The sequence below is a fragment of the Carassius gibelio genome, chromosome A11, assembly GCF_023724105.1.
Source record: "Carassius gibelio isolate Cgi1373 ecotype wild population from Czech Republic chromosome A11, carGib1.2-hapl.c, whole genome shotgun sequence".
Taxonomy (NCBI): Eukaryota; Metazoa; Chordata; class Actinopteri; order Cypriniformes; family Cyprinidae; genus Carassius; species Carassius gibelio.
In genome coordinates, this window is record NC_068381.1 from 2,589,332 (window position 1) to 2,616,817 (window position 27,486).

Below are 27,486 nucleotides of genomic sequence, written 5' to 3' on the forward strand. Positions count from 1 at the left end.
TGTTTTTACAAACTTGATCGTTTTTATTGGTTTGATTTCAGTTATCACGAATGACGGCAGTCAAAACAGATTTCTACAGACACAGCCAACACCAGACAGACGTGTCGTTCACATCACATCCACTGACGCGCTCATTCAATTCGTGTTTAGTGCTGTTTATTCAGTTTCAGTGTAAGCTTGAATATATACTGTATATATAATGATGGCGAAATCTTGAAGCAGCGCCGTCCGTGTCACCTGCAGAACATCAGACATTTCTAAATGACTCCCAATCTTTAATTCTTAATTCAGAAACTACATTTATCAGCAGACATGCGTGCACTTACATGTCGAAGAGCACAGGCGGCGTTTGAGCAGGAGTGCATCACCTAAACCACACAACAAAATCCATCACAAACTAGCTATAGAGAAAAAATCAAATGCATTCAGACTATAAAAGAGAGGAAAATATATATTGTAAAATGTATTCTTCTCGGTGACTCCTTCAGTGCACGTCTGTGATAAGCGTGTCTTTTAATTGCACTAGTAATAGTGATGCTCGCCTTTTATTCGAGCCGTACCTCCGTTTTCCTGCCAGAACTGAGTTGAGGTATTTCTTGGCTGCCATCTGTTTGCGGTAGCGGCTGTAGTTGTCTGTGAAGACGGCGTCTGAGTGACGTTTCACAGGCATCTGCTCCACATCCAGCTCATCACTACAGCACAGACAGGAAATGAGCTCCTGAAGCCTCGTTATTAAAAGCGTAATTAAATCAGCGTCACCGTATTACCGCATGATACTTAGCACATTCAGTTTGCCATCCAGACTTATTAAACCAGAATTACAGTCATATTTTATAAACCATTAGGAAAACAGACATTGTTTTCTGTTTAGCTGGCTCCTCCCCCTAGTGGCCATTTCCGATAACATTTACTACAATACTTTATAATTAAGATCGTTTCTAATCTTGACAAGTCACATATCGTTGGAAAGCTCTGAGTCTCGAGGTTCCATATTCGGTGAAATATTCCATATTTCATTATAAAAGTAATAAGACGTTTGGGAGCAAAGCACCTGAACAAAATGTCATAGGAACCTCAAGTTTCGTGAGATCAACTTCAAATTTGGAACATAATTAATTTAGACACATTGATGTGATTTTATAAGAATTAGATTCTAATTATTTTATAATATCTCTAAATAAATTAACTTTTTACACTATATTGTGTTTTAAATCTTTCACTTCACCAACAAGCTGCCGACAGTTTTCTTTTAACCCTTTAACTGTCACCCTGTCCCGTATACGGGACACCTGCATTTACTTCACTATATTACAATCAAATCTAATCTAATCTTGACAAACTATATATCGTTGGAAAGGTCTAAGACTCCTGATTATATATTTTACCAATTTGTTATAAATCATGTCGGAAACGTAATATATTAATATATGACAAGAGTGCACCCTCAAAAATATACATTATAACAGAAGTTCTGACCTTTGTTTAAAAAAAAAAAAAATCACATTTTAGAAATCATCAGAAATTATATATCAACTGAAAACTTAAAATCTCAAAATTCATCCTTTAAAACCCATTTTAAAATCAGAAATTGCATTACCATGTAAATGGTGCATCGACATCATATTACAAAATGTTTTCTTTCATGAATTATAAAAATGTAAGTTTGAATCGTGCACTATAAAGTCTATGTTCAAAAATGTGAGTGACAATAGAGACTAATCTTATGTATTCCAACGCGTTCATGAATTACAATCATATCAGCTGATTTGGATGTGCATTTTCTCATCTACGGCCGTCTGTACCTGACTCTCTTTGTAAGTAAAGACTCCAGAAACTCTTTAGCAGACAGTTGTCCGAGCAGTTTGCTGTATCCGCTCGTGAACAGCCCATCAGCGTGTCTGGATGGTCTAAAGCAAATACAGACAAAAAAAACCCATGTTTTATTTAATTAGCCGTAGCTGATGTCACGGTGTGTTTCTACGTACCTCTCATCGGTGTTTACGAGTTCATACAGGAGTTTATACGCCTCCAGATCCTGTAGTGACGGGTCTCTCGTCCAATCGTCCTCTCCGTCTTCATCAAGAGCGCTTGGTCTGGAAAGAATTCAAATGCAAAATGCAAACTATGTACTTGATGCAAAGAAAATACAATGTTCTGTCACAGTCATATAAAACTTGTTAAGTTGTTAAAACGTAACATTTTTAAGTTGATTGTAGACTGTAGATTAATTCTGTTCTATGTGTCACCTGATGTCAGAATATGCGGAGATGGCAGGCAATGCGAGAGTCCTGCAGAAGAAAACGCCGCAGACGGTCATCAGGAGAAGCGTCTGACAGCTGCTCAGTGAAATCATGGCTTTCTGCAGATGTTTAAATCAGGTCAGAAATTAGACTGAATATTCAGACTGATTTCGTTTTTTTTTTTATATTAATTAACCTTTTTGCATATGTTGCACTTGATAAATAATGGCAGTATGATCAGCATTTGTCTTATTTTCAATATGAAATTTTAGATTTAAACAAAAAAATGTAAATGCAACTTAGGTGTTGCAAATAATTTCCATTTTAAGCATTTTTCCCGGTTCATTTTAATGACTAACAAATATTTTTCTAAGTTTTCTAACAGTATATATTAACAAATGCATTTATTAAAGCTCAAGTTTCCCAATTAATATAAGCTCATAAAACATGCTATATTAATAAATGCACGAATTTGAAATGTGAAATTTGTAAATAAAGTACCCAAAATGGTACTTTTTCTAACAATATATATTATATAATGATAAAAGTCCACATATGTAACGTAGTTTCCCAATTTACATAAGCTTAAAAACATTTTAATTTATTTGAATAAATGCATTTACATTTGAGATGGTTAGTTTAAAATAATAAATAAATAAAGTACATAACTAACCATAAATGTTTTTAACAGTTTGCATTCTTCTTACAGTATATATTATATAAAGATAATCATATGCATTTATAAAAAATTAAATCTCATGTAGTTACCCAATTAACAAAAGTTCATAAAACATTTCATTTTAATAAATGTGAAATTTGTAAATAAATTCAACTATATATATGCATTGCATTCTCTCCATTGATGTATGGTTTGTTAGGAGGACAATATTTGTCCGAGTTACAACTATTTTTAAATCTGGAATCTGAGGGAGCAAAAAAAAAAAAAAATCTAAATATTGAGAAAATCTCCTTCAATGAAGTTCTTTGCGATGCATATTACTAATCAAAAATTATGTTCTGATATGTTTACGGTAGGAAATTTGATCTTTACATATTGATTTTTGGCATAAAAGAAAAATGGATCATTTTGACCCATGCAAATGTATTTTTGGCTATTGCTACCAATATACCCCAGCGACTTAAGACTGCTTTTGTGCTCCAGAGACACATATTATTTAAAACTAAGACCATTGAAGAATCAAAGTACTCACAGTCAGGATGTATTTTCAGCGGTGTGGTTGTATATGATCTCTGACACCTGTTCGGATGAAGAATAGTTTCCCCGGCTCAGTTCCCGTCTCTCTGTCTCTGTTTCTCTCCTGACCGCTGCTTTTATACACCTGATTATTCACATTACTGAAGATCCTCAGCATCTGTCCTGCGTCACATGGTCCCATAGGATACACCCAATGATGATCTGGTGGTCAAACTCAAATTGGGCTTCTCGGAAAGACTGAAAATGACACTGACTCATTTGCTGCATAATCCTTAAATGACGTTCACTCCGTTTTGCTTTTTTTGCAGATTGATTGTGCTTTCTAATATATGCAATGTTTAATCGAAGTACCTTTTGGAAGTCTGAAATCTGAGGTTAAGACGGTTTGTGGTGGTAGTGGGTCGTCTTCATTAGATTGGGAAAGGTATGACGTGATGTGAGCCGAATCAGAGTCATTATAGAAGCATCGCTCAATCGTATTACAGAGTTGTGCAGGTCTGCTGATCTAATATTACTGCACAATATTTCTCCACACACACTGTATTCAGGTCAGCGTACAGTACAAGAGGTCATTTCAGGTCAACATACTGTAGAACCGTCTGGAACCCAACAACGTGAATTTAGAACCTGCATATAAAGGATTGTGTAAGTGATTACATTCATGAATTCGTTGTTTTTTGTGCTTTTCCATAATGCAAATTTTGAATAGAATTTGTAATGGAATAAGGCAAAAAGAACCAATAGTGATTGGTTTCATTTACAATAATTTAAATAATTTATTAATTATCATCCAGAATAATTAAACATTTTATTTGAGAATCATTTTAATTATCTAATAATCTTTTATTGTAATAATGTACTTTTCATGTGACTTTTGGGGTCAACTTAACTTTTGAAGACATTATAAACAATTATGAAAACATTATTCATTCATATTAATTAATATAATATATATATATGTATATATAAATTCTGTCAGCTGTCTGTCAGTTCTGTCGTTTTATTTTTATACCACCATTTACTCGCTCAAAAGTGGTTTTAAACCTGAATGAGTTTCTTTCTTCTTCTGATCATAAATGCAGTTTTGAGGAACAGTTGCTGGTCCACAGTGACTTCTAGAGTATTTTTTTTTCTACCATCAAACTCAACGTGGACCAGCAACTGTTTGGTTACCCACATTCTTCAAAATATCTTCTTTTGTGTTCAGCACAAAAAAATAAATTAATCCAGTTTTGGGACAACGTGAAGGTGACTAAATAACGACAGAAATCGTAGGCTGCATAATAGGCCTGCTGTCCCTTTAAGACCTGCACGCATCATATATACAGGCACGTATATATATGTTTTTCTCTCAACTGTGTACTTTCATTTTAGACATAACCCACTGAGTCTACATGTAAACCTTGTGTTTTGACAGTATTAGTGCAAAAGATAACTTAGTTCAATAACCAGGCGTGTTTGACAAGCTTTAGTCCGCGCACTTCAAGTGTATGCAGCGCTCAGATAAAGCACAGGTCAGTGTGCAAATGAAACATTTAAAAGCATATGCAAATAATGAGAGAGTAAGTCTAGCGCTGAGTTAACACTGCTGTGAAAGCAGACGGAGGCTCCAGGACTGCAGCTGATTGAATGTGTGCTGGAGCACCATACTACCAGATTTCTTCAAAAGCAGACCATGGAGATATTTTTATTGTCCACCCCTAATTCCAAGTGTTTGTGGTATGTTGCAATAGTGTTCCAAGTGTTTGTGGTGTGTTGCCGTTGTGTTTGTAGTGTGTTGCAATAGTGTCCCAAGTGTTTGTGGTGTGTTGCAATAGTGTTTGTAGTGTGTTGCAATAGTGTTCCAAGTGTTTGTGGTGTGTTACAGTAGTGTTTGTTGTGTGTTGCAATAGTGTTCCAAGTGTTTGTGGTGTGTTGCAGTAGTGTTTGTTGTGTGTTGCAATAGTGTTCCAAGTGTTTGTGGTGTGTTGCAGTAGTGTTTGTTGTGTGTTGCAATAGTGTCCCAAGTTTTTGTGGTGTGTTGCAATAGTGTTCCAAGTGTTTGTGGTGTGTTGCAGTTGTGTTTGTAGTGTGTTGCAGTAGTGTTCCAAGTGTTTGTGGTGTGTTGCAATAGTGTTTGTAGTGTGTTGCAATAGTGTTCCAAGTGTTTGTGGTGTGTTGCAGTAGTGTTTGTTGTGTGTTTCAATAGTGTTCCAAGTGTTTGTGGTGTGTTGCAATAGTGTTTGTAGTGTGTTGCAATAGTGTCCCAAGTGTTTGTGGTGTGTTGCAGTAGTGTTTGTAGTGTGTTGCAATAGTGTCCCAAGTGTTTGTGGTGTGTTGCAATAGTGTTTGTAGTGTGTTGCAATAGTGTTTGTAGTGTGTTGCAATAGTGTTTGTAGTGTGTTGCAATAGTGTTTGTAGTGTGTTGCAACAGTGTTTCAAGTGTTTGTAGTGTGTTGCAATAGTGTTTGTAGTGTGTTGCAATAGTGTTTGTAGTGTGTTGCAACAGTGTTTCAAGTGTTTGTAGTGTGTTGCAATAGTGTTTGTAGTGTGTTGCAATAGTGTTTGTAGTGTGTTGCAATAGTGTTTGTAGTGTGTTGCAATAGTGTTTCAAGTGTTTGTGGTGTGTTGCAATAGTGTTTGTAGTGTGTTGCAATAGTGTTTGTAGTGTGTTGCAATAGTGTTTGTAGTGTGTTGCAATAGTGTTTCAAGTGTTTGTGGTGTGTTGCAATGGTGTTTGTAGTGTGTTGCAATAGTGTTTGTAGTGTGTTGCAATAGTGTTCCAAGTGTTTGTAGTGTGTTGCAATAGTGTTTGTAGTGTGTTGCAAGTGTTTGTAGTGTGTTGCAATAGTGTTCCAAGTGTTTGTAGTGCGTTGCAATAGTGTTTGTAGTGTGTTGCAATAGTGTTTGTAGTGTGTTGCAATAGTGTTCCAAGTGTTTGTGGTGTGTTGCAATAGTGTTTGTAGTGTGTTGCAATAGTGTGTCAAGTGTTTGTGGTGTGTTGCAATAGGGTTTGTAGTGTGTTGCAATAGTGTTTGTAGTGTTTGTAGTGTGTTGCAATAGTGTTTGTAGTGTGTTGCAATAGTGTTTGTAGTGTGTTGCAATAGTGTTTCAAGTGTTTGTGGTGTGTTGCAATAGTGTTTGGAGTGTGTTGCAATAGTGTTTGTAGTGTGTTGCAACAGTGTTTCAAGTGTTTGTAGTGTGTTGCAACAGTGTTTCAAGTGTTTGTAGTGTGTTGCAATAGTGTTTGTAGTGTGTTGCAATAGTGTTTCAATTGTTTGTGGTGTGTTGCAATAGTGTTTGTAGTGTGTTGCAATAGTGTTTGTAGTGTGTTGCAATAGTGTTTCAAGTGTTTGTAGTGTGTTGCAATGGTGTTTGTAGTGTTTGTACTGTTGCAATAGTGTTTCAAGTGTTTGTGGTGTGTTGCAATAGTGTTTGTAGTGTGTTGCAATAGTGTTTCAAGTGTTTGTGGTGTGTTGCAATAGTGTTTGTAGTGTGTTGCAATAGTGTTTGTAGTGTGTTGCAATAGTGTTCCAAGTGTTTGTAGTGTGTTGCAATAGTGTTTGTAGTGTGTTGCAATAGTGTTTGTAGTGTGTTGCAATAGTGTTCCAAGTGTTTGTAGTGTGTTGCAATAGTGTTTGTAGTGTGTTGCAATAGTGTTCCAAGTGTTTGTGGTGTGTTGCAATAGTGTTTGTAGTGTGTTGCAATAGTGTTTCAAGTGTTTGTGGTGTGTTGCAATAGTGTTTGTAGTGTGTTGCAATAGTGTTTGTAGTGTTTGTAGTGTGTTGCAATAGTGTTTGTAGTGTGTTGCAATAGTGTTTCAAGTGTTTGTGGTGTGTTGCAATAGTGTTTGTAGTGTGTTGCAATAGTGTTTGTAGTGTGTTGCAATAGTGTTCCAAGTGTTTGTAGTGTGTTGCAATAGTGTTTGTAGTGTGTTGCAATAGTGTTTGTAGTGTGTTGCAATAGTGTTCCAAGTGTTTGTAGTGTGTTGCAATAGTGTTTGTAGTGTGTTGCAATAGTGTTCCAAGTGTTTGTGGTGTGTTGCAATAGTGTTTGTAGTGTGTTGCAATAGTGTTACAAGTGTTTGTAGTGTGTTGCAATAGTGTTTGTAGTGTGTTGCAATAGTGTTCCAAGTGTTTGTGGTGTGTTGCAATAGTGTTTGTAGTGTGTTGCAATAGTGTTTCAAGTGTTTGTGGTGTGTTGCAATAGTGTTTGTAGTGTGTTGCAATAGTGTTTGTAGTGTTTGTAGTGTGTTGCAATAGTGTTTGTAGTGTGTTGCAATAGTGTTCCAAGTGTTTGTGGTGTGTTGCAATAGTGTTTGTAGTGTGTTGCAATAGTGTTTCAAGTGTTTGTGGTGTGTTGCAGTAGTGTTTGTTGTGTGTTTCAATAGTGTTCCAAGTGTTTGTAGTGTGTTGCAATAGTGTTTGTAGTGTGTTGCAATAGTGTTTCAAGTGTTTGTAGTGTGTTGCAATAGTGTTTGTAGTGTGTTGCAATAGTGTTTCAAGTGTTTGTAGTGTGTTGCAATAGTGTTTGTAGTGTGTTGCAATAGTGTTCCAGGTGTTTGTAGTGTGTTGCAATAGTGTTTGTAGTGTGTTGCAATAGTGTTTGTAGTGTGTTGCAATAGTGTTCCAAGTGTTTGTGGTGTGTTGCAGTAGTGTTTGTAGTGTGTTGCAATAGTGTTTCAAGTGTTTGTAGTGTGTTGCAATAATGTTCACACTGTTTGTAGTGTGTTGCAATAGTGTTTGTAGTGTGTTGCAATAGTGTTTGTAGTGTGTTGCAATAGTGTTTCAAGTGTTTGTGGTGTGTTGCAAAAGTCTTTGTAGTGTGTCGCAACAGTGTTCCAAGTGTTTGTTGTGTGTTGCAATAGTGTTTGTAGTGTGTCGCAACAGTGTTTCAAGTGATTGTAGTGTGTTGCAATAGTGTTCCAAGTGTTTGTTGTGTGTTGCAATAGTGTTTGTAGTGTGTCGCAACAGTGTTCCAAGTGTTTGTTGTGTGTTGCAATAGTGTTTGTAGTGTGTCGCAACAGTGTTTCAAGTGATTGTAGTGTGTTGCAATAGTGTTCCAAGTGTTTGTGGTGTGTTGCAATAAAGTTTCAATTGTTTGTAGTGTGTTGCAATAGTGTTCACACTGTTTGTAGTGTGTTGCAACAGTGTTTCAAGTGTTTGTAGTGTGTTGCAATAGTGTTCACAGTGTTTTTAGTGTGTTGCAATAGTGTTCCAAGTGTTTGTTGTGTGTTGCAACAGTGTTTCAAGTGTTTTTAGTGTGTTCCAATAGTGTTCCAAGTGTGTTTTGTTGCTGCTCTGTTGCTGTAGCGTGTCCTATGTGGTTTCCAAGTCTTTGTGATATTCTGGTCAGCTGTCAATCATCTCTGTTTGATGAGCATGTGAGCAGTAACTGCTCGCTTCTGGGGCAGTGATGGTGCTCTGTGAGTTTGTAACGACCCCCTCAGGACCTCATTTCCTGCGGCTACATCTGAAAGACCGTCAAACCAGATCTCTGCATGACAGTCACAGTAAAACCAGAGATGGAAATTAGCCACTAATTAACAAGTTTCTAATGATGCTCTTTGATGAGAGAAGGTTTTTTTTCCTTAGCTGTCTTTTTATCTGTGTTCAGCACGGTCCTCAGGTATGTTCTGGTACTTTAAAGGACATAGAAATGAATACGCTTATCTGAAATATTAGATGCTTATAGCTTCAACAAGATCCATATTAAGCATTGGAAATAATTTCACAATGCAAAACAAACCCATAATAATAAGAAAATGGGTTTCATCCAAAATAATTTCTGTTTAAAATATTTTATAATTTATATTTCCAATGTATTTTATTTTCAAAGTGATTCAGCAATTCAAAGCAATTCATTTTAATTCATGATGCAATATTATGAAACCACATACATTATATTTTTTTAATCAAAAATATATTTTGTTAACTGTCTTATAAAATAATCCAAAATATTTTTTTTCATTTCAAATACTTTATTATCTTCCATGTGGTTAATAGGGTGAGATTTATTTAATTTATAATGCAATATTATGAAAGCATTATATGGTAATCTTACATAAAAATCCAAAATACGTTTTGATAACTGTACAATGAAAATAAAAACTTTGTTTAACAATTATTTAAAAATAAATAATAATTAGCATATGAATTGATTATTTTGACCTCAAAGAAATCCTTATAAATTATGATAAAATGCTATCACAATGCAAAATGAAACCATAATGATAATAAAATAGGTTTATAATTTATATGTATGAATACACTGTTCATTAGTCTTAAAATAAAAAAAAACTTAAATATTTTTACAATATAGATTACACTGAACCTCATGACAAATGACTCAGTTCTGATTGGGTCTGACCAGAGTGAAAAGGGCAGTTTGTGTGGCATTTGAGCTCATGCTTTGTCTCATTTGCTGAAATGGTTTCTCGACTCCTGAGAGGAGCAGAATAAATGGCACCAGTTTGATATATGACATCTAGATGAGACATTCTGCTCCAGACATTTTTTCCTGCAGCATAGCTATTTTTCTTTGTGTGCTCCAAATCTCATTTTGACCCCTTCTACAGAATAGTGTATTACATCCAATGCATTTAATATTTTATCTTTCATATTGAAAGTAGCTGGGAACATTTTATGAAATCTGTTTGATTTTGTAGCAATCTACAGCTTCATATGCTGCTTAAATGGACCACAGGGCTGTTTAGATTCACATGGTGTGACCTGCATATTCCTTTTTTTTGGTGGCATTGGTCTGAACCAGATTGAATTAGGGTTTGATTGATGCCGGTCGGATATGAGCACTTTTCTGCATTTCCTCACTGATCATCTTGTTTTGACAAGACAATCTCGGTAACATTTCCAGGATGTGCTGTTTATGTAGGGGTCATCTGCTGTTCACATCATCACGGCTGTAATTAGAGCTCATTAGGGATGATGGGACTCTCCTGACGAGTCTAACAGCATGCCTATGTTAAGAACAACATACTAGTCATACTGTTTTACAGTATGCACAATATAAACTATGCACAGCGTGCAAAATGGCCTAAGGGATGGATTATAAAATACTTATTACAAACTCTGACTGCACAAATGAACTGTATACCCACAATGCAATGCACCTGACGTGATCTTCCATTTCCAGAGCAATCAAATGAACCTAAATTGTTATCAGCTGTGATTCTCAATGTCCTTGTTGACAAAAATTGGTTTAAAACTACAAAGGAAACCATATTTATCCTCGCTGCAAATAAATAAATGAATTAACTGAAATAAATATTAAATAATAAATAATAATAATACTATCATTAATATGAAATAATAGTCAAATTAATAATAATGATGATTATATAAAATAAATATAATAATATAAAAAAACTCAAACTTTTTTTTTATTTCAACAAGTTTCATTTCTCATTTTAATTCACTTTACCTTAATGTACTAAAATAACTGAAACTGAAAAAAAAAAATATATATATATAAATATATATATATATTTTAAAAAATAAGAAAAACTACTAAAAACAACAAAAACATGACAAAATTACTAAAAACAATATGGATTAAAATTTTATTAAACTAATATTATCTCAATGACACTTAAATAATCCTAAAATAACATAATAATAAGTTGGAATTGTATTTTCTTGATTCTTGTGTAGTTTCGTTGGTTTTTCAGGATGTTTTTGAGATCACACATCCCGTCTAAATTTATATCCTTCTAGTTTCATGAGCTTTTACCAAACAAATTATGGATTAATTTAATTTTTTAATTAATTTTTTCTGCTGCTTGGACACTAAGCATGTGACATCAACAGTAAAAAATATTAAAGTTTTTTTTTTTACTTCCTTTTTAAAATTAATAACAATTTTTATTTGAATGTCCTAGATATGCACCATTATACGGTTGGTTGCATTTATTACAGATTCCCAAAGTATTGTTTTGTCACTTCCCTTATATACTCCGAACAGAAGCAAAGACATTTTCAGATCAGCTGTAAAAACAAAGACCTTTTGGCTTGTCAGGTTCTCATGGACCCAGGGTGGATTTATTGTTTTATTGCATGGCATAAGGAAATAATTTCACTCCTTTCAGGTTTATGGTGATTGAACAATTGCGCCGACTAGTGGTGAACATATGCAATAAATATTTCTGACAGAGAATTAAATAGTGTTGAAATCTTTTTTTTTTTATTAATAAATGTTAGCGTATACACAGCATGAGGTTTAATGACAGTGAGGTTTTTGTGCTTCTTGTAAACAATGTAAATGCATCAAAACACAAACGATGAGAGTGATTAAACAGCTGCCCGTGTGAGTGACAGTAAATGCCGATGAAGTTACGGTTGGCTCTCGTCGAGCCGTCTCATTTATTGGCAGTAAAGGTCAAACTTCAGTCTGGCTCCGAGCTTTGTTCCAGCTAGTTTGGCTTGGAAAACCTCATCCATCTGTTTGCTCTGAGCATCGGTAAAATGATTCTTCCAGTCGCCCACCTCACCTGCAGACAAAACATGTGACAGGAAAAACTTGAATTTGGTGTAAATTAGATGCTTTATAGACTTCATTGATCATAACAGGTTTTGAGCTCATTGAACTGTAGTTGATTGACAGCTTCGTTGATTTTAAAGGAAGCTTGCTTTGCTAGTTTTCTGTTTATAACCCAATCACAATGTCTTTTTTCATGCTACTAGCTACACACTGCAAAGTTTCTGGATTGACAGCAGAATTTAAAGGGATAGTTATCCACCCCCCCCCCCCTCCAAAACGAAAATTGTCTATTTAATCACCCTCAAGTTCTTTTTAAACCTTTTTTTTTTTTTACATTAAATTTTTTTTCTGCTGAACATAAAGATATTTTGAAGAATGTGAGTAACCAAACAGTTGCTGGTTCCCATTGACTTTTTTTTAGAATGAAAAAAAAAAATGCAATGGACAGGGGCGTAGCAACCGGGGGGGACGGGGGGGACACGTCCCCCGCACTTTTAGAAACAGGTGATTCTGACCCCTGCTAATTTTTTTTTTTTTTTTTTTTTTTTTTAAGGATCCAGCGTGAATATTTCCTGTAGTGTTCTCTGATTTGTTACTTAGATTTGAGTGAAGTAACATTCAGCCAATCACAGAGCGAATCATCTCCTGGGCGCGTCTGCTATGAGCTTCAAATCTCTTGTTGCTCTTCTGAATTTTCGTTCGTTCGTTCACTTTGCTATTAGGCCGTCTGGGATAAAATGCACCCCAGAAAAAAGTAAAGGACGATTACATCCTTTTTTCAAACACACACTGTAAGTATGTTACAGTATGTCGCGATGACACGAATCGCGCGATAAAGTTTTCATGTTATGATTTAACCTATTGAACCCGTATGGACCTCGTCACGTCGCGCCGGATTCAGTGTGTTAAATGCTCTCCTAATTGTCACTTTGGATAAAAGCGTCTGCTAAATAAGACGTTAACAATATTATTGGTTTCTGCTGTCTTTTGTTTGTCTACGTGCTGCTCGCGGAGTAAAATGATCATTTCACAATAAATCATATTTGTTTTGCAACGAATATCTTAAAATACTTTATCAAATTTTATTCTTTTGATTCATAACTGTTACTTTATGTCCTAACTAGTCTGCAGGAAAGGCAGGCTGTGACGTCACTGGCAGAGAGAGGGGGCAGTTGCTCAACCTCTCCAGAATGTGTACAGGTGAGATTTGTATCTGGGTTACTCCGCCGCGGTATCCCCGAAGCAATCTAAAATAGTCCGAATATAAACACTTATTATAGGTGCACCCTAGTGATTCAGGACAAGCCAAAAACACGGTTTGGAAAATAGATTCATGTTGTACTCGCTTATTATATACATTTTTCTAACAAACAAACAAAGTTACGGACCGCAGCTCTGATTGGTTGTTTTGGTTTTTTACCGGGAGTGATGTATTTCTGCAAATGGCAATAGGACCACTGGGAGGAGCCAGAGGAGCTTGATTTTTTCACAGATTATCTGTCTCATATTTTTCATAAAATGTATGTTGTATAAAATTACTGTAGATGTAATCTGTATACTCATTTAACACCTGTTTTTGTCCAACTGTTAAAAAAAAGTTATTGTTCAAATGTAGTGCAACTGAAATATTGTAAATATCATAAAATATCTTTATTTCATAAAAAAAAAAAAAAAAAAATTATAGATGGTCTCCCATTGGTCTCAAAGTCCTGCAGTATTTTTAAATTTCGAGTATGATTTAACAAAAATAGGTTCCTGTAAGCTATCATGTCATGTTCCCAAATTTGAAAAAGTAAAATGCCAATTGGTATTCTATTTAGAATTTATTATTAACATAAGCTTTGGGTCAAATCACCATACAGCTGTCCCCCCCACTTTTAAAATGGCTGCTACGCCCCTGGCAATGGAAGTCAGTGGGGACCAGAATTTTTTTGGGAGGGGAGAAATGAATAAAAAAATGTGATGATTGACAGCAACAAGTGGGATAAAAAATATGTATTTTATGTCAGAATAGATCTGTGCATCTTAAAATGAATGCTTTTTTTTGTTGCACTTTTTGGATAATTGTTTCAGATTTTATTATTATTATATATATATATTTTTTTTTTGCAGATTTAAGTACATACAATATTATTTAAATGCTCTTTTTGTAAATTAGATTTAGTAAAAAGCATTTTAAAAAATTTGGAAAAACAATATATATATATTACATTTTATTAAAATTAGGAAAAATATTTAGATTATTGAAAAAAAAAGGCTCTTTTTTCAAATAAAATATATAGTTATTTTTTTTGTATTGTTATTGTGTGTAAAAATGCTGTATCTGAGGAATTTGTGGGATACATTTTTCAATTAATTTGATCTGAAATCCATCACCAATCACCAATTTTTTTTATTTTTATTTTTTTTACCTTTTCTGAAGAAGATGTTGCCAAAATTGCCATGAGATTTCTTGGAGTTTTCCAGCATGGCACTGAATGTAGTTTGTCCAGCGATGCTGCTGACCTGCTCATCGGTCAGAGGAAGGCTGAAGAACTCCGAGATTTTCTTCACACCTTCCGGCAGGTTCTGCATGAACAACAGAAAAAGCTCAAACATTTTAAACTTGACCAAGTCTTAGCACCGCAGCAGGTTAAAAATCAACACGACGGCAGATTTGCTTCTTAATTCACAGCTTTATCATTGCACACGTTCTAAAGTCTTCAGAATCTTTCATAAATATTTGTTTCCCTCAGAAATGCATCTCATTATGGAAGTAAAATTGGTTTGAAACAGTGTCACATTGACTTTTGAGACAAACGGTCAATGAATATGAAACTGTGACGTTGCAAGCGAAGGTTGCTCTACCTGTTTCAGCTCCTCATACGTCACGATCATCACGTTCGGGTCGTCTAGACGTTTTTCCCAGGCGAGAGCGTGATCAAAATAAGAGCCCCAGGACACTGAAGAGACAACATAACCGTATATCTTCAGTCCCCCATAATATTCACTTAAACAGCATTTAGCTTTCATTGTTCAGTGTTTTTCTCACCTTCACCAGTCATGAAGTCAGAGAAGAACTTGTCCCACGACTCAGCGTTGGGCAGAAGCGGGTTTTTGTTCATGAAATGGTAGTATGAGACGAGCGTGTCTTTAGGGTTTCTGAACACCACCAGAATCTGAAAAAAGACGTCGTATGAGACAAGAGAAAAAAAAAAAAGATGAGAGTGTGTTCTGTTCCATTCTGAATTCATTTGTTACAATTAAACCAATAAGCACAGAATCGGATTCATTTTTTTTTTGTTTTTTTTTTATAAGTCTTGACCCGTTCTGGCTATTAATATTCAGTCAAATCCTCACGTAGTGAAAACCTACATTAATTTGCTTGCATTCAACATTACCAACTGGTCAAATTATGGTCGATTTCTCCACTTTTCCAAGGTTATATTTACTAGAATTCACAAGTGTGCATATATTTGATAAAAAAAATGTAAATGCAATAAAAAGTCACAATATTGCTGTTTTTATTTTAATTTAAAATAACTGTTTTCTATGTGAATATCTGTTAAAGTGTAATTTATTTCCATTACTGAGTAATCTCTACTGTCACTTTTGATCAATTTAATGCATCTTTGATGAATAAAAGTATGCATTTCTTTGCAAACCAAACTTATGTTCCCTAAAACAGTGAATGTCATTGCTGTGTTTGTCAGGTGCAGCTCTTTTACGGTTGGTATCTAGTGTCATGTGACCTCTCCAATGTGATTCAAAGTGCACTCGTCGTTACCTTTGATTTCTTAGTGAGGAAAGAGGGAGGCATTTTGTCAGGGTGCAGATGAGTTCCCAGAAGCCTCCTTGGGGGCATTTCAGCCAGTTTCTGTGAGACAAATGTGAAGTGTTTGAGCGTTCAGGGTAAACGTTCCCAGATTCATTCACAGCTTGCTCGTGCTGTCACTGACCTCTTGAACATCTGGAGGTAAAAACTCAACCAGAGGAGGCCTTTCGGGTGGTTTCTCATCTTTCCCACTGGAAGCATTCAAGATTTTACGCAAGACTGACACCATCCAGTTAAACCCTGTTAGAGATCAATTACAAGACACTCAAAACTTTAGATCTTGTTGTTAATCTTTTAAAATCTTTGCATCACAGATGAGATTTAATTCATGAAGCACAAACAGAAGAAATGTATGGAAGCAATCTTATGCCCTGAAAATTGCCCAAATTATTTGTGAAATCGTCATTGCTCATAAAGCATTTCTTAAATTGTTGCATAATTCAGTGCCACAACTTTAGTACAAATTGTCTGTGAAACTGCATTGTGTAAATTGTCAAATTCAGTCCAATGTGGTCCTTTTCTGTGCAAATAGTTTGCAAAAAAACTATTTTTGTGTAAATTCAGTTTGGTGCACCATTTCATGAATGCACAGAATTGCTTCACTCTTCCAGTGATACAGCTGGTGTTGACAATGAGCATAACTCACTTGTTATTACGCAAGAATTGTAAAGTGTGTCATGCACTGAAGAGAAACAGGTTACGTGAGGTTGTTTGTTTGAAGAATGATAGATCTGGACTTCTGTTAAAGGCAAGATGTGAATCTTTGCACCACAGTTTCATGCATGTAACACAAACAGAATGAAAGTAAAACCATTCTTAAGTACTTCTTGTAATGTTTAATTCATTGCAACACCTTTGCAAAATAATTGTGCTACGACTTTAATGTAAATTGTTTCATGAACAATTTAAATTCCAAAATGTTTGGTGCAAATTGTCTGTAAAGCTGCATTAAGTAAATTGTCACATTCAGTCCAGTGTGGCCATTTTCAATGTAAATGGTTTTAAAAAAATGATTCTTATGTAAATTCAGTCAGTTGCATAGCTTTACACTAGTATTAGAGATGCATGAAATACTACAGCGGTTGAGGTGTCTTGTCATTTCGTATCGTTACATAAGAATGACAAATGTGTTATGCATTGCTCAGTAACAGGTTACATGAGGCTGTTTGTTTAAGGAACTGAAAGATCCAGATTTTTGTTAAAGGCAATATGCAAATCTTTAATAACTAGGTTAGAGCTGTTAATTAAGTGTTTGCAACAAGGTTTCATTCATGAAACACAAGCAGAATTAAGTTATGAATCCTTTCTTATGCACTGTGAATCCTCACATTAAATTCATTACAATAATTTCATTCTGTCAGACCATTTCAATGTAGGTTTTAAGTTATTGCATTTAATTAAATTCCAAAAATTTTGGGGGGCGTAACTTGTCTGTAAAAACTCATTATGTAAATTGTCAAACTCAGCCTAATGTGATTTTTTTTTTTTCAGTGTAAATGGTTTGTAGAAACCAATTCTTGTGTAAATTAGCTTGGGTGCACCAATTTACACCAATGTTTGAGTTTCATGAACGCAAGGAATTTCTTCACTCTTCAGGGTCCTGTGTTACAGCTGGTTTTGATATTGAGCGTAACTCGCTCGTTACATAAAAATCACAAACGTGTCATGCATTGAGGAGAATCAAGTTACATGAATCTAGTTCTTAAAAAAAAATAAGATTCAGAGTTGTGTTAAAAGTGAAATGTTAGACTTTAGGTTTAGAGCACCAAGGGTTTATTTAAAGTATAAATCCATTCTTATGCACGTTACATACTCATATTAAATAAAAATGTATTTGTAAATTATTTGAAAAATCATTTTTGAGATACAATTTTAATGTATAATCTTCATAAAATGGTTGCGTCTAACTCAATTCCAAAAATTTTGGTGCAAATTATTTGTAAAACCGCCTTCAGTCGAGTGTGATTGTTTTCTGTGTAAATATTTTATAAAAAACTATTCTTATGTAAATTCGCTTGGGTGCACCAATTTACACCGGTGTTTGAGTATCATGAATGCACACAACTGCATGAGTCGGAAGTTTACCAAGAGAAATGTCCTTGAGCAAACTGTGAGTTATGTAACCTGACTCCACCAGCTGCTTTGCACTAGTTTTAGGGTTTGTAGAGAAAACCTTCGCACATGCAAGTCCTACAGTACTGCGAAAGCAAACTCCGTCTTGTTTTACTTACCACATTTAGGGTACGCCACCAGGATAAGGTCATCTTCTCTGGTCTTCAGCTCTTTTAACTTGTCCAGGGTCTCTGGAGGGCTGAGGATCGTGGAGTAGAGGATTCCCTCTCGCTTATAAAGCTTGTCTTCGTCTTTCATTTCCGCAGCTTTCTCCATCCTATCCTTCATTGAACTCATGGCTGGGGGTTGACTCATGTTTGCTGTGGATTCTTGTCCTGGTGAGGTTCAGATTCGTAGAAACACACACACACACACACACACACACAGTATTTATGCTGTAGTCCAGGAAGGAAAATGCTGTAGATCCGCCCACAGGCACGGCTCGCGTGAGATATCTCCATTTCCGCCGTCCGAGAGGCCCTTACTCAACAAAAGGGCTTGGTGTTAGTCTGGCAGATCATTGTGTGTGAGACACGCACAGCATGAAAAGCCAGTTTTGGCGGAGGTGAAAGGTAAAATGTAATCTGTAGTCAGTTCATGTAGCTCAGCTGCTGAACTCACTCACTCTGAAGCAGTATAGATATACTGTTTTTTTTTCTTCTTTATTTATATGTAGTTAATTTTACCTAAGTGTAGTTAAGTTGTAAATAAAACAAATGTTAAAGGTATAAGAGAATACTTTTTCAAAATTTCATGTTTTATTTAATATGTTGCTTGTGTTACTTCTTTGTAAATCTTTATGAAAATTACAAGCAATATCTGAGTATAAACGTTTAAGGTTGCTTATGTTACCATGGATCCCTGAGTAGGGACTGCGTCCTCTAGGGGTCGCTATGGGGAATGGCTCGTCATGGCCCGTGTCTGAAGCATATATTGAAAAACACCAACAACGTGTTGGCCGGCGACAGCCCATGTAGTCACTAACGGTGCAACTATAGTGTAAATAGGCACTTGGAGAACACGTAATCCACTTATTCGTCTGAATCTTGTGCCCAAAGCATGGCAAGAAACCTAGAGGACGCAGTATCTCGTTCCCTACTAAGAGAACTATGGTTACATAATTAACCTGAGACGTTCCCTTTCAAGGGAACTTCAGACTGTGTCCTCTAGGGGTCCCTATAGGGAACAGTATACCCATGGCACCATGCTAAGGGGAGTGCAGGCAGGCCAGAACCATGGCGAGCACTAAGTACGAGCTTTACCATTTCCATGGGAGTTGCCTAGGCTAAATACCGAAAAAACATACCTGATAGGACCAGACTCCTGGATCCAGGATAGAGCTCAAGGCTTGGAATCAAGAATAGATTCCTTTAAGGGATACGACCAAGCATCATATTAAGTCTTGCCTGTCACACAGTGGCTACCCTTTGCTCTTGCATAAGCTTGCTGAAGGAACTGTCTCAACAGATCCGTAGTAGCAACACACTGTTTAAATAGATATCCTGAGGATATATAGGTGGAGTGGCGCCCAAGATGAACGGGGCTTTTACCAGCTCAAGAAAGGGCACAAAGCAACCACGTGAAGTCGTCACCATATAGTATTTTAGAAAAGAACGCAGAATGCTAGTGTGCAAACTTACCACAGTGTGGATTTAGGAAAGTGTGGTTTTGGAGTTCCCAAAAGTGCTTAACTGAATGGGAAAGCCAAGCTCAAATACAGCATCTAAGGTGAGGGAAGTACTGCCTGAGACAGCATTACACAAGAAGGTTCTTGCAAATGCCACCTATACTTCCCGCTCGATGCTTCAGCATCCCCTCGGGGCACACATAACTGGACATCCAGCAAATTTTGCAAAAGCTAAAAAAAACAATCAAGATGTTTTTGACTTCAAACCATTACTTCCTGTAAGACTGGAGCTGGACCGTCTGGACTGAGGGACGACTTCTCCCTAAGAAAACAAATGACTTTGCTGATTATTAACATTTGAACACTCACTTGAATACCCTCCATAATAAGTAACGGTGCCATCGGAGATGCACCACACCTAATAGTTCACACCTCACCATCACACTCCCTCCACTCAGTTTCACTCAGAATTGCCAATAGTATAATATTCTGCATTAATGCAAGTGATATTTACAGTCATGTTTGGTGTCATTTGAATTGTCTCAGGGTGACTGGTACAATGGTCTCAACCTTAGAAAAGTAGATTAAAAGATCCTAAGAGTTAAGAGATATTTTGATTACTGTGATGGGAGTGCCCTTTTCCAGGGTCTTCCATGTAAATTACCTTCAGTTCCTATTGAGGTGTAAACTACCCTCATCTGGGGCCCCGTCCACACGGAGACGGAGCGTACCCCAATCCGATCTTTTTTTCCCTCGTCTCAAGAAATATCCGCGTCCACACGAAACCGCATAATGATGTAGTATACATGCCAGACCAGTATGTGGCGCTGTAATTCTGCCACAGAGATACACTAAAAACAGAGAAGAAGACTTGGACTATGCTCATAAACCTTGCGCGTGGTACACAAACGAACATGGAATAATACATTTATTAATCAGTGTTAATGTTAGTTAATAAAAAGACAATCGTTCAGTGTTTGTTCATGTTTTTGTTGCTGTTACGTGACGTAGAGGTGTCTGACTAGGGGGGAGACGTGGGCTGATGACGTCATCGTTTCAGAAAATATACGGATTAGCCGTCCAGACGAAAACGCAAAGACAGCGTTTTCAAATTTATCCGCTCTGGGACCCGGTTTCAAAAAATAGCGGTTTCCCCTTACGAAAACGCCGGATCCGTGTGGACGAAACGCCTATCCGATAAAAAAATTGTGCGTATTCACAGAAACGCGTCTCCGTGTGGACAGGGCCTGGAACCTGACCTAATCAAATTCCAATTGTTAGTTTCTGTCTTCATCTCCAGGGGGGTTTTGTTTTGGTCTGAGGTATTTGAAGGATTGCAGCAAAAGGATCAGGGTGATTCTTTATCCAGAAAGCCCATAGTGTGGTGTGTCTCTTCACTTTATACTATGTATTTTCTATGGTCAGGTATGCATGTTTTGCTTTTAGATTAATCTTTGAGATGTTAATGCTATTATTTGATGTGTTTCAATTGGATATGTAATTGGCAGAACACATTTTCCTGACTGATAAAAAATTGTTACTTTGATTTTATTCTGTTTTACTCTGTAATTATTGACTCTAGTAGATTACGTTGTATCCTTGTTAGCAACATGAGCACCCGAATGAACGTGTTTTGAGTTTAACCTAAATTGAATAACTCTTTGCGCTGAAAGACGGAACATATAGGAAACCTTCATCCAGCACTGGATACTTTCCTTGGGCCGAGTGCCTGGACCTTACATCCAGATAAAAATAAGAGTGAAAAAGTGGTCTGGTCTGAAACAGGAGAGAAATCTGCACAGTCCAAAACAGCTCTTAACAATTATGTGGGTAATTTTGATGTGAAAGACCTTTTCATTAGATGAAGCATTATTATGGTTTATGCACTATCACGGTTTTAACTTAAAAACATCTTAATGATGGATTTATTTCAGCTTTTGTATTTTCCAGATGTTAACTGATGGACTGGAGTGCTGTGGATTATTATGATGTTTTTATCAGCTGTTTGGACTCTCATTCTGACGGCACCCATTCACTGCAGAAGAAAAGGAATTTAAAAAAAATTCATTAACAACCAGGAAATTAATAAAACACACATTGATGAACTAATGATGTAATGATGAACTAATCAGAAAACATAATGGGAACAGGAAACAGGAAGGACCAAATAAGGGCATACGGAAACACATGGGAAAACCAGGACATGAAGTACATGGATCAAAGACGAACGCAAAACAGATCCAAAACCCTGACATTGCCATGCTCTCAATCTCTCTGAACTTTAGTGCTTAATTTCCTGTTCGTTTCTTGTCAACCTGTAAATAACCAAATTCGAATGAATTTGAAGATGAATTAATTTTGAACAAGTTCAGCAGATTGTTTATATTAGTGTGACCCTTGTATAGTTTTCATTATCACTGCTATATTTAGAAATATCGATTATATTGCTCCTGAGTTGTAATATCAGTCTTTCATTAGTGAAACATTATGAAATCAGTTTTTGGCAGTGCGAGCATGAACTCAGCAGTTTCAGTCAGATGGGCTTGTCAGCATTTGTGTAGTGATCTGCAGATATGATTGTTTGAGCCTTTGCTCTCAATACAGCAGTAATTGAATATTTTGTGTCGTCAAAGACATTTATGTTTAGTCAGTGTTGGGTAAGCTGCTCTGAAACTAGTTTGACCAGCTACAAGCTACTCGTAAATTAAAGTACATGTAGTTAAGCTACATTGAAGCTACCCTTCTGAAAAGTGGCTAGCTACATTGAAACTGCTTTCATTTTATTATTATTATTAATAATATTATTTACAGTTACCATTACAAATAACTAAATAATTATTAATGAAGGATTATAATGAAGTTATCTGAAGTAAAATATTCGGGGTTTAAAACAACATACTGTAATGCAATCATGATTTCGAAGAGTAGGATGAATTCAGGTGGACTGGGACAATTTTCCAAGTCATTTCAATGATTAAAAAAAATCTCCCAATCATTTGATTGTGTAAACTATTAGAGACAGACATTAATAAAATACTGTATACTTATCTTAACCTGATTGCCAAAGTGTAAAATTCAAGAACAATTAATCAATGCAAGAACAATAAGTATGCAATTTAAACTGGATACGGAGGAGTTATAAAATAAGCAGTATTTACTGAAGGTGAGTGGAGACGTCAATCATCAGCTGCGCACGTGAACACTGCGCTTTGTGTGAATCAAGCCACAACCTATTTTTTGCCAAATGATAATTACACGACTATATCATGCATTTATTTTCTGTTCGATTAAAAGGATATTATTCACCGCGATTTAAAAAAAAATGCCACTGTGTTTAAAATTATTTATTTATTTATGCCAGACAGAGCAATGCATCAATTTTTAGATCATCATGTTTGTAGTGTGTTCCAGAGGATTAAAACATACAATTTATATCTCAGTCATATCCGTATCAACCACTATAATAATTAGGAGCTGTAGTTCCTAGGCTATAGGATTTAAGTTTACTATTAGACTATAAACTGATACCCAAAAAACATAAAGGTTTTGCCTCTTGGGCTTCTTTTCTCTTTGATGCATAACAGGCTCGAGACTCGTCAGAACCTTCTTTTACTGTCTATGGTCAGAACGGAAGATTGCGTTTGGTTGAGCGATATCGCTAATTCGGTAAATACGGTGGCCGAGAGAGCTCAACGCGCTGCAATTTAAGAAAACGCATGCAAATTGAAAAAACACCAGCAAATGAAGAAAACACCTTCATCGGTTTGACAACACAAGTGTTGCAACTCCTCACAACACATGCAAATTAATAAACCGCTGCAAATAGCACTGACCACAAAGGAAAAGTTTAAAGGAAACTAGGTTTGTCACCTACAATACAGAAAAATAAATCACAACATAAAACATGTTTTCATAATAATATTAATTGCTAATGAACTTTAGTGATTAAGGCAGCGTGAACACATATTTTGGATAAAATATTTGTCATTGTTTGCAGTGACAAACAGTGAAACCACATAATAAATAACCGATCTACAAACATTTCTAAATTTTCACATTTATTTTTTATTTTTTGTATTAATTATTGGTAAGTAAACCTATTTTATATAGTCTATTGTTAATTATACAGTAGCCTATTGAATAATGCAATTATTTGCTTCACTTAAGCACTATATTTTTATTATTAACTATATCTATCTTATCTCTTATTAAAATAATGCTTATGCGTCTGACTGTACACCTTAACAGTAATAAACAAATCGCTAACACTTTGAAAATAGGTTCATTAGTTTACTACATTAATTAACATTAACTAATAATGATCTGAACTTATACAGCAATTGTTAATCTTTGTTCATGTTAATTTTCACATTTCATAATACTTTATTATAATCTTGTTAATATTAGTTAATGCACTGAACTAACATGAACAATGAACAGAAAAAGTTCAAGCTTTGACAAATATTTTTCACTTGTGTGTTTCCATGTACTTGCCTCAACTTTGAATAAAGGAAATAGAGGTTTAGAGCCAGATTTCTGTTTATATTTGTGTATGTGTGTGTGTGTGTGTGTGTGTGCGTGTGTGTGTGTGTGTGTGTGTGCATGCAGTGGCCTGTAGATGTCAGTATTGTCCTTTGAAGATTTCTCAATCTTTCGTTAACTCTTGTGATGTTGGGAATTCCAGCTGGGATCACTGTCCTCACAGCTCCATTCCTACACAGAAATCACCATTAATGCTTAAGGTTAGGGGTTTGTTCAAATCATTAAACACTCAGTAATTTGAAATATGATGTAGTGATGTTGACTTGCAAGCTCTATACTAGTCAACACACTCAAATGCATGATGCAAAGTTGAGTTTCGTTTCCTATGCATCGATTCCCATGTTTTTATTAGACTTGTGGCATCATCTATCCTCTATCCAAACTGTGAGGGTCGTGATGTGATCTCTTCACATATACTTCCTGAGCATCCCATAGTGCTTGTGCAGTCCTTCTGAAGGATGCGTTGACTTTAATCCTCTCTTTGGGAATTATCACAGGGTTTTCCATCTGCTGGAGCAGCACTGGACTACCAGTCCAGATAAGCAGCTTTGAGAGGAGGAGGGTCTGAAACCCACCGTCCATCTGCTGGACAACTGGACTTTTACCATAGTACATATCCGTATTATTCAGAGGGAATGAGTTTATAAAGATTGCAGATGCATTTAAGTTTACTCATCAGGGTTAAGTGAAATTCGTTGATATTATGATACTGTAGGTTTAAACCTATCTGGATCATATTCTGGATCTTTGTATCTCTCATCATGGCTACTTATGTGCTTTAAAGGTGAAGCAGATTTTGTAAATATTAAAATATTATATTTTATCCCAATTTCAGTAAGATATTTGTGGGTAAACACTGACGTGCTCACTTTTCTAACCAGTTCGGCTGGAAAAATCAACACTTTTCAAACATTTCAGATAAAAGAGGAATAGCAAGATAAAGATTTATTTTATTTTATTTTTAGGCTTAGGAATTTAGCCTGGATATAGGGTTATCTTTATATCATTGATGTTTTATTTTATAAAATTTATTAAAAATGTAATAAATTTTACTTAGTATTTTGGTCATTTTTGTTCAGTGTTTTTGTCTTTTTAGTATATTTAAAAAATATCTTTTTTTGTTATTTTAGTACTTCAAGGTAAAAAAAAAAAAAAAGGCAGATGTTACCTTTGCAACTAGCTGAAATGAACTAAGTTTAAGGAGCTTTAATTTTATTTCTGTTAACATTATGCTTTCCCCTTGAATAGCCCTGTTGTTCTGGGATGCTGTTTTTAGTGTTGTGCTTGTAATTGTAGTTTCATGCACTCGTCTGCCTTCAGCGGCCTGATCATTCTGGACAGAGTTCCTGTTTCAGCAGCATCTGGAACAGAGGCACAGCTCAAGAACAACATCTTTACATGGCCACGGGTTAAAAACAGGCCCCAAAAAACAACAGTGAGCAAAACTGTTTGGGAGACCCACGCATCAAGTTTTTTTGGTTTTGTTTTAATATGTATATATTTAAAACGTTTGTTGTCTGTGCAAAATTTTCAGTGCACTCTGTAGCCTGTAAAAATTATTATTATTATTTTTTTTTTTAATGATGCAGCCAAGGCCATGTTGTCTTTAAATGTTAATATTTTTTTAATCTAGTTTTTAGATTTTTCTATAGTGCATGCTTTATGTTTAGTGTGCATTATAGTTGGTTATTTTTGGCCGTGGGTGATCACAGAGCTCTAATGTGTTACATGTTTTCAAACTTTAAACAGAACGGTGCTCAGATTAATCAGCAGCCGGGATTATTCTGTTATATAGCACATACTTTCAGTTGCAGGGACTGATTTTTGGTTCTTTATGGATGATGTATTATTAGCTTGTTGATGATGTCAAAGGCCTTACCACCAATTAAACATTAATTTGGTACTAAATTATTATCTTAGTGGAAGCTAGTAAATTAGAGATATCTGCATGCATTAATATACTCTAGTAATATTTTAATACATTGAAATGCTGTAGAACCACATTTTACCATACTATGAGATTGCTACGTTTGAGATGTTTGCCAGTGTGTTCTGAGTTTTTTCTTTAGTGTGTTGCCATGTGGTTGCTAGGGTGTTGCTATGTCTTTGGTGAAGTTATTTTTGTATTTGTATCATGCTGTGAGGTTGCTGGAGTGTTTGTGGTGTTCTGATGTCAGCTGAAGTTGTAGTCTGTGTGGATTTTAGCATGCATAATTCTGAACGTCTTTACTGCTTGTGTTGATCGACACTAAAGCATTAAACACATTCCTTTGTTTGCACACACACACACTGCCTGTGTGTGTGTGTGTGTGTGTGTGTGTGTGTGTGTGTGTGTGTGTGTGTGTGTGTGTGTGTGTGTGTGTGTGTGTGTGCAGACTTGCTGGAGGTGAAATTAAAAGGTCGTATAATCGCATTTTCCCGGGGTGAATGTCAGCAGGAGTAAACAGTATGTCCTTTTTGTGGGCAGCATTTTTGTTTTTCCTCTTCCTCTTACATCCTTTAACTGTGAAAACAAATAATGTATCTTATTTATTTCTAGTAATTATACTTAAAACAAGATCAAACTTTTACCATTCTATGAGGTTGCTAGTTTTATTATGGGGTGAATGCTAGGGTGTTGCTTTGTGGTTGACTGGGTGTTCTGAATGTTTTTAGTATTGCTATGTGGTTGCTATGTGCTAGGACATTGCTCTTTGTTTGAAAAGGTGTTTTGAATAGTTTAATTGTGTTGCTTTGTCCTTTGCAAGGTTTTCGGTTTTGTTTTTACCATGCTATGAAGTTGCTAGAGTATTTGGGGGTTGGTCGCTGTTACTATGTTTTTATTGTTTAGGGTAGTGTTTTAGTGTGTCGTTAGGGTATTGCTATGCATTTATTGTTTAAGATGTTTGCTATGTGGTTGCTAAGGTGTTTGGAATATTTTAGTGTGTTGTTAGGGTGTTGCTATGCATTTAGTGTTTGAGATGTTTGCTATGTGGTTGCTAAGGTGTTTGGAATGTTTTAGTGTGTTGTTAGGGTGTTGCTATGCATTTAGTGTTTGAGATGTTTGCTATGTGGTTGCTAAGGTGTTTGGAATGTTTTAGTGTGTTGTTAGGGTGTTGCTATGCGTTTACTGTTTAGGATGTTTGCTATGTGGTTGCTAAGGTGTTTGAAATGTTTTAGTGTGTTGTTAGGGTGTTGCTATGCATTTATTGTTTAAGATGTTTGCTGTGTGGTTGCTAAGGTGTTTGGAATGTTTTAGTGTGTTGTTAGGGTGTTGCTATGCATTTAGTGTTTGAGATGTTTGCTATGTGGTTGCTAAGGTGTTTGGAATGTTTTAGTGTGTTGTTAGGGTGTTGCTATGCATTTAGTGTTTGAGATGTTTGCTATGTGGTTGCTAAGGTGTTTGGAATGTTTTAGTGTGTTGTTAGGGTGTTGCTATGCATTTAGTGTTTGAGATGTTTGCTATGTGGTTGCTAAGGTG

The 27,486-nt window shown here is 35.8% G+C and overlaps 2 protein-coding genes and 1 long non-coding RNA gene across 4 annotated transcripts in view; 1 reads left to right on the forward strand and 2 right to left on the reverse strand.

Annotated features, from left to right (window-relative positions):
* On the reverse strand, window positions 1-3,573 carry LOC128021991 (VIP peptides). Of its 2 annotated transcripts, none has more exons than XM_052609190.1 (7): window positions 3,452-3,573; window positions 2,247-2,359; window positions 1,986-2,093; window positions 1,803-1,907; window positions 561-692; window positions 327-368; window positions 1-237 (listed from the first exon to the last, which is right to left on the reverse strand). In XM_052609190.1, exons 2-6 carry the CDS (start codon window positions 2,351-2,353, stop codon window positions 365-367), a joined length of 456 nt encoding a protein of 151 aa, XP_052465150.1. In that variant the 5' UTR covers window positions 2,354-2,359; window positions 3,452-3,573; the 3' UTR covers window positions 1-237; window positions 327-364. The 2 variants fall into 2 exon arrangements, with proteins under 2 accessions (XP_052465150.1, XP_052465149.1); XM_052609189.1 differs by having other exon boundaries at window positions 543-692.
* Window positions 2,257-27,486, forward strand: part of LOC128022003 (uncharacterized) — an 80,182-nt gene continuing 54,952 nt past the window's right edge. Inside the window, exon 1 of the long non-coding RNA XR_008185838.1 lies at window positions 2,257-2,378. This is a non-coding gene — a long non-coding RNA (uncharacterized LOC128022003). The remainder of the gene's footprint in view (window positions 2,379-27,486) is intronic.
* LOC128021987 (sulfotransferase 6B1) lies at window positions 11,485-18,242 on the reverse strand. The gene is made up of 7 exons (XM_052609185.1): window positions 17,977-18,242; window positions 15,870-15,985; window positions 15,698-15,787; window positions 14,963-15,089; window positions 14,779-14,873; window positions 14,343-14,499; window positions 11,485-11,941 (listed from the first exon to the last, which is right to left on the reverse strand). The coding sequence occupies exons 1-7, from the start codon at window positions 18,170-18,172 to the stop codon at window positions 11,814-11,816; spliced, it is 909 nt and encodes a 302-aa protein (XP_052465145.1). The 5' UTR covers window positions 18,173-18,242; the 3' UTR covers window positions 11,485-11,813.

Excerpts from the sequence above, each read along its gene's own strand:
- LOC128021991 (XM_052609189.1), bottom strand. The coding sequence starts at position 2,353 with ATGATTTCACTGAGCAGCTGTCAGACGCTTCTCCTGATGACCGTCTGC. Across the intron at positions 2,094-2,246 it reads TCCGCATATTCTGACATCAG|ACCAAGCGCTCTTGATGAAG; the intron begins GTGACACATAGA and ends AATTCTTTCCAG. Across the intron at positions 1,908-1,985 it reads CTCGTAAACACCGATGAGAG|ACCATCCAGACACGCTGATG; the intron begins GTACGTAGAAAC and ends TATTTGCTTTAG.
- LOC128021987 (XM_052609185.1), bottom strand. The coding sequence starts at position 18,172 with ATGAGTCAACCCCCAGCCATGAGTTCAATGAAGGATAGGATGGAGAAA. Across the intron at positions 15,986-17,976 it reads GGTGGCGTACCCTAAATGTG|GGTTTAACTGGATGGTGTCA; the intron begins GTAAGTAAAACA and ends GATCTCTAACAG. Across the intron at positions 15,788-15,869 it reads TACCTCCAGATGTTCAAGAG|AAACTGGCTGAAATGCCCCC; the intron begins GTCAGTGACAGC and ends TTTGTCTCACAG.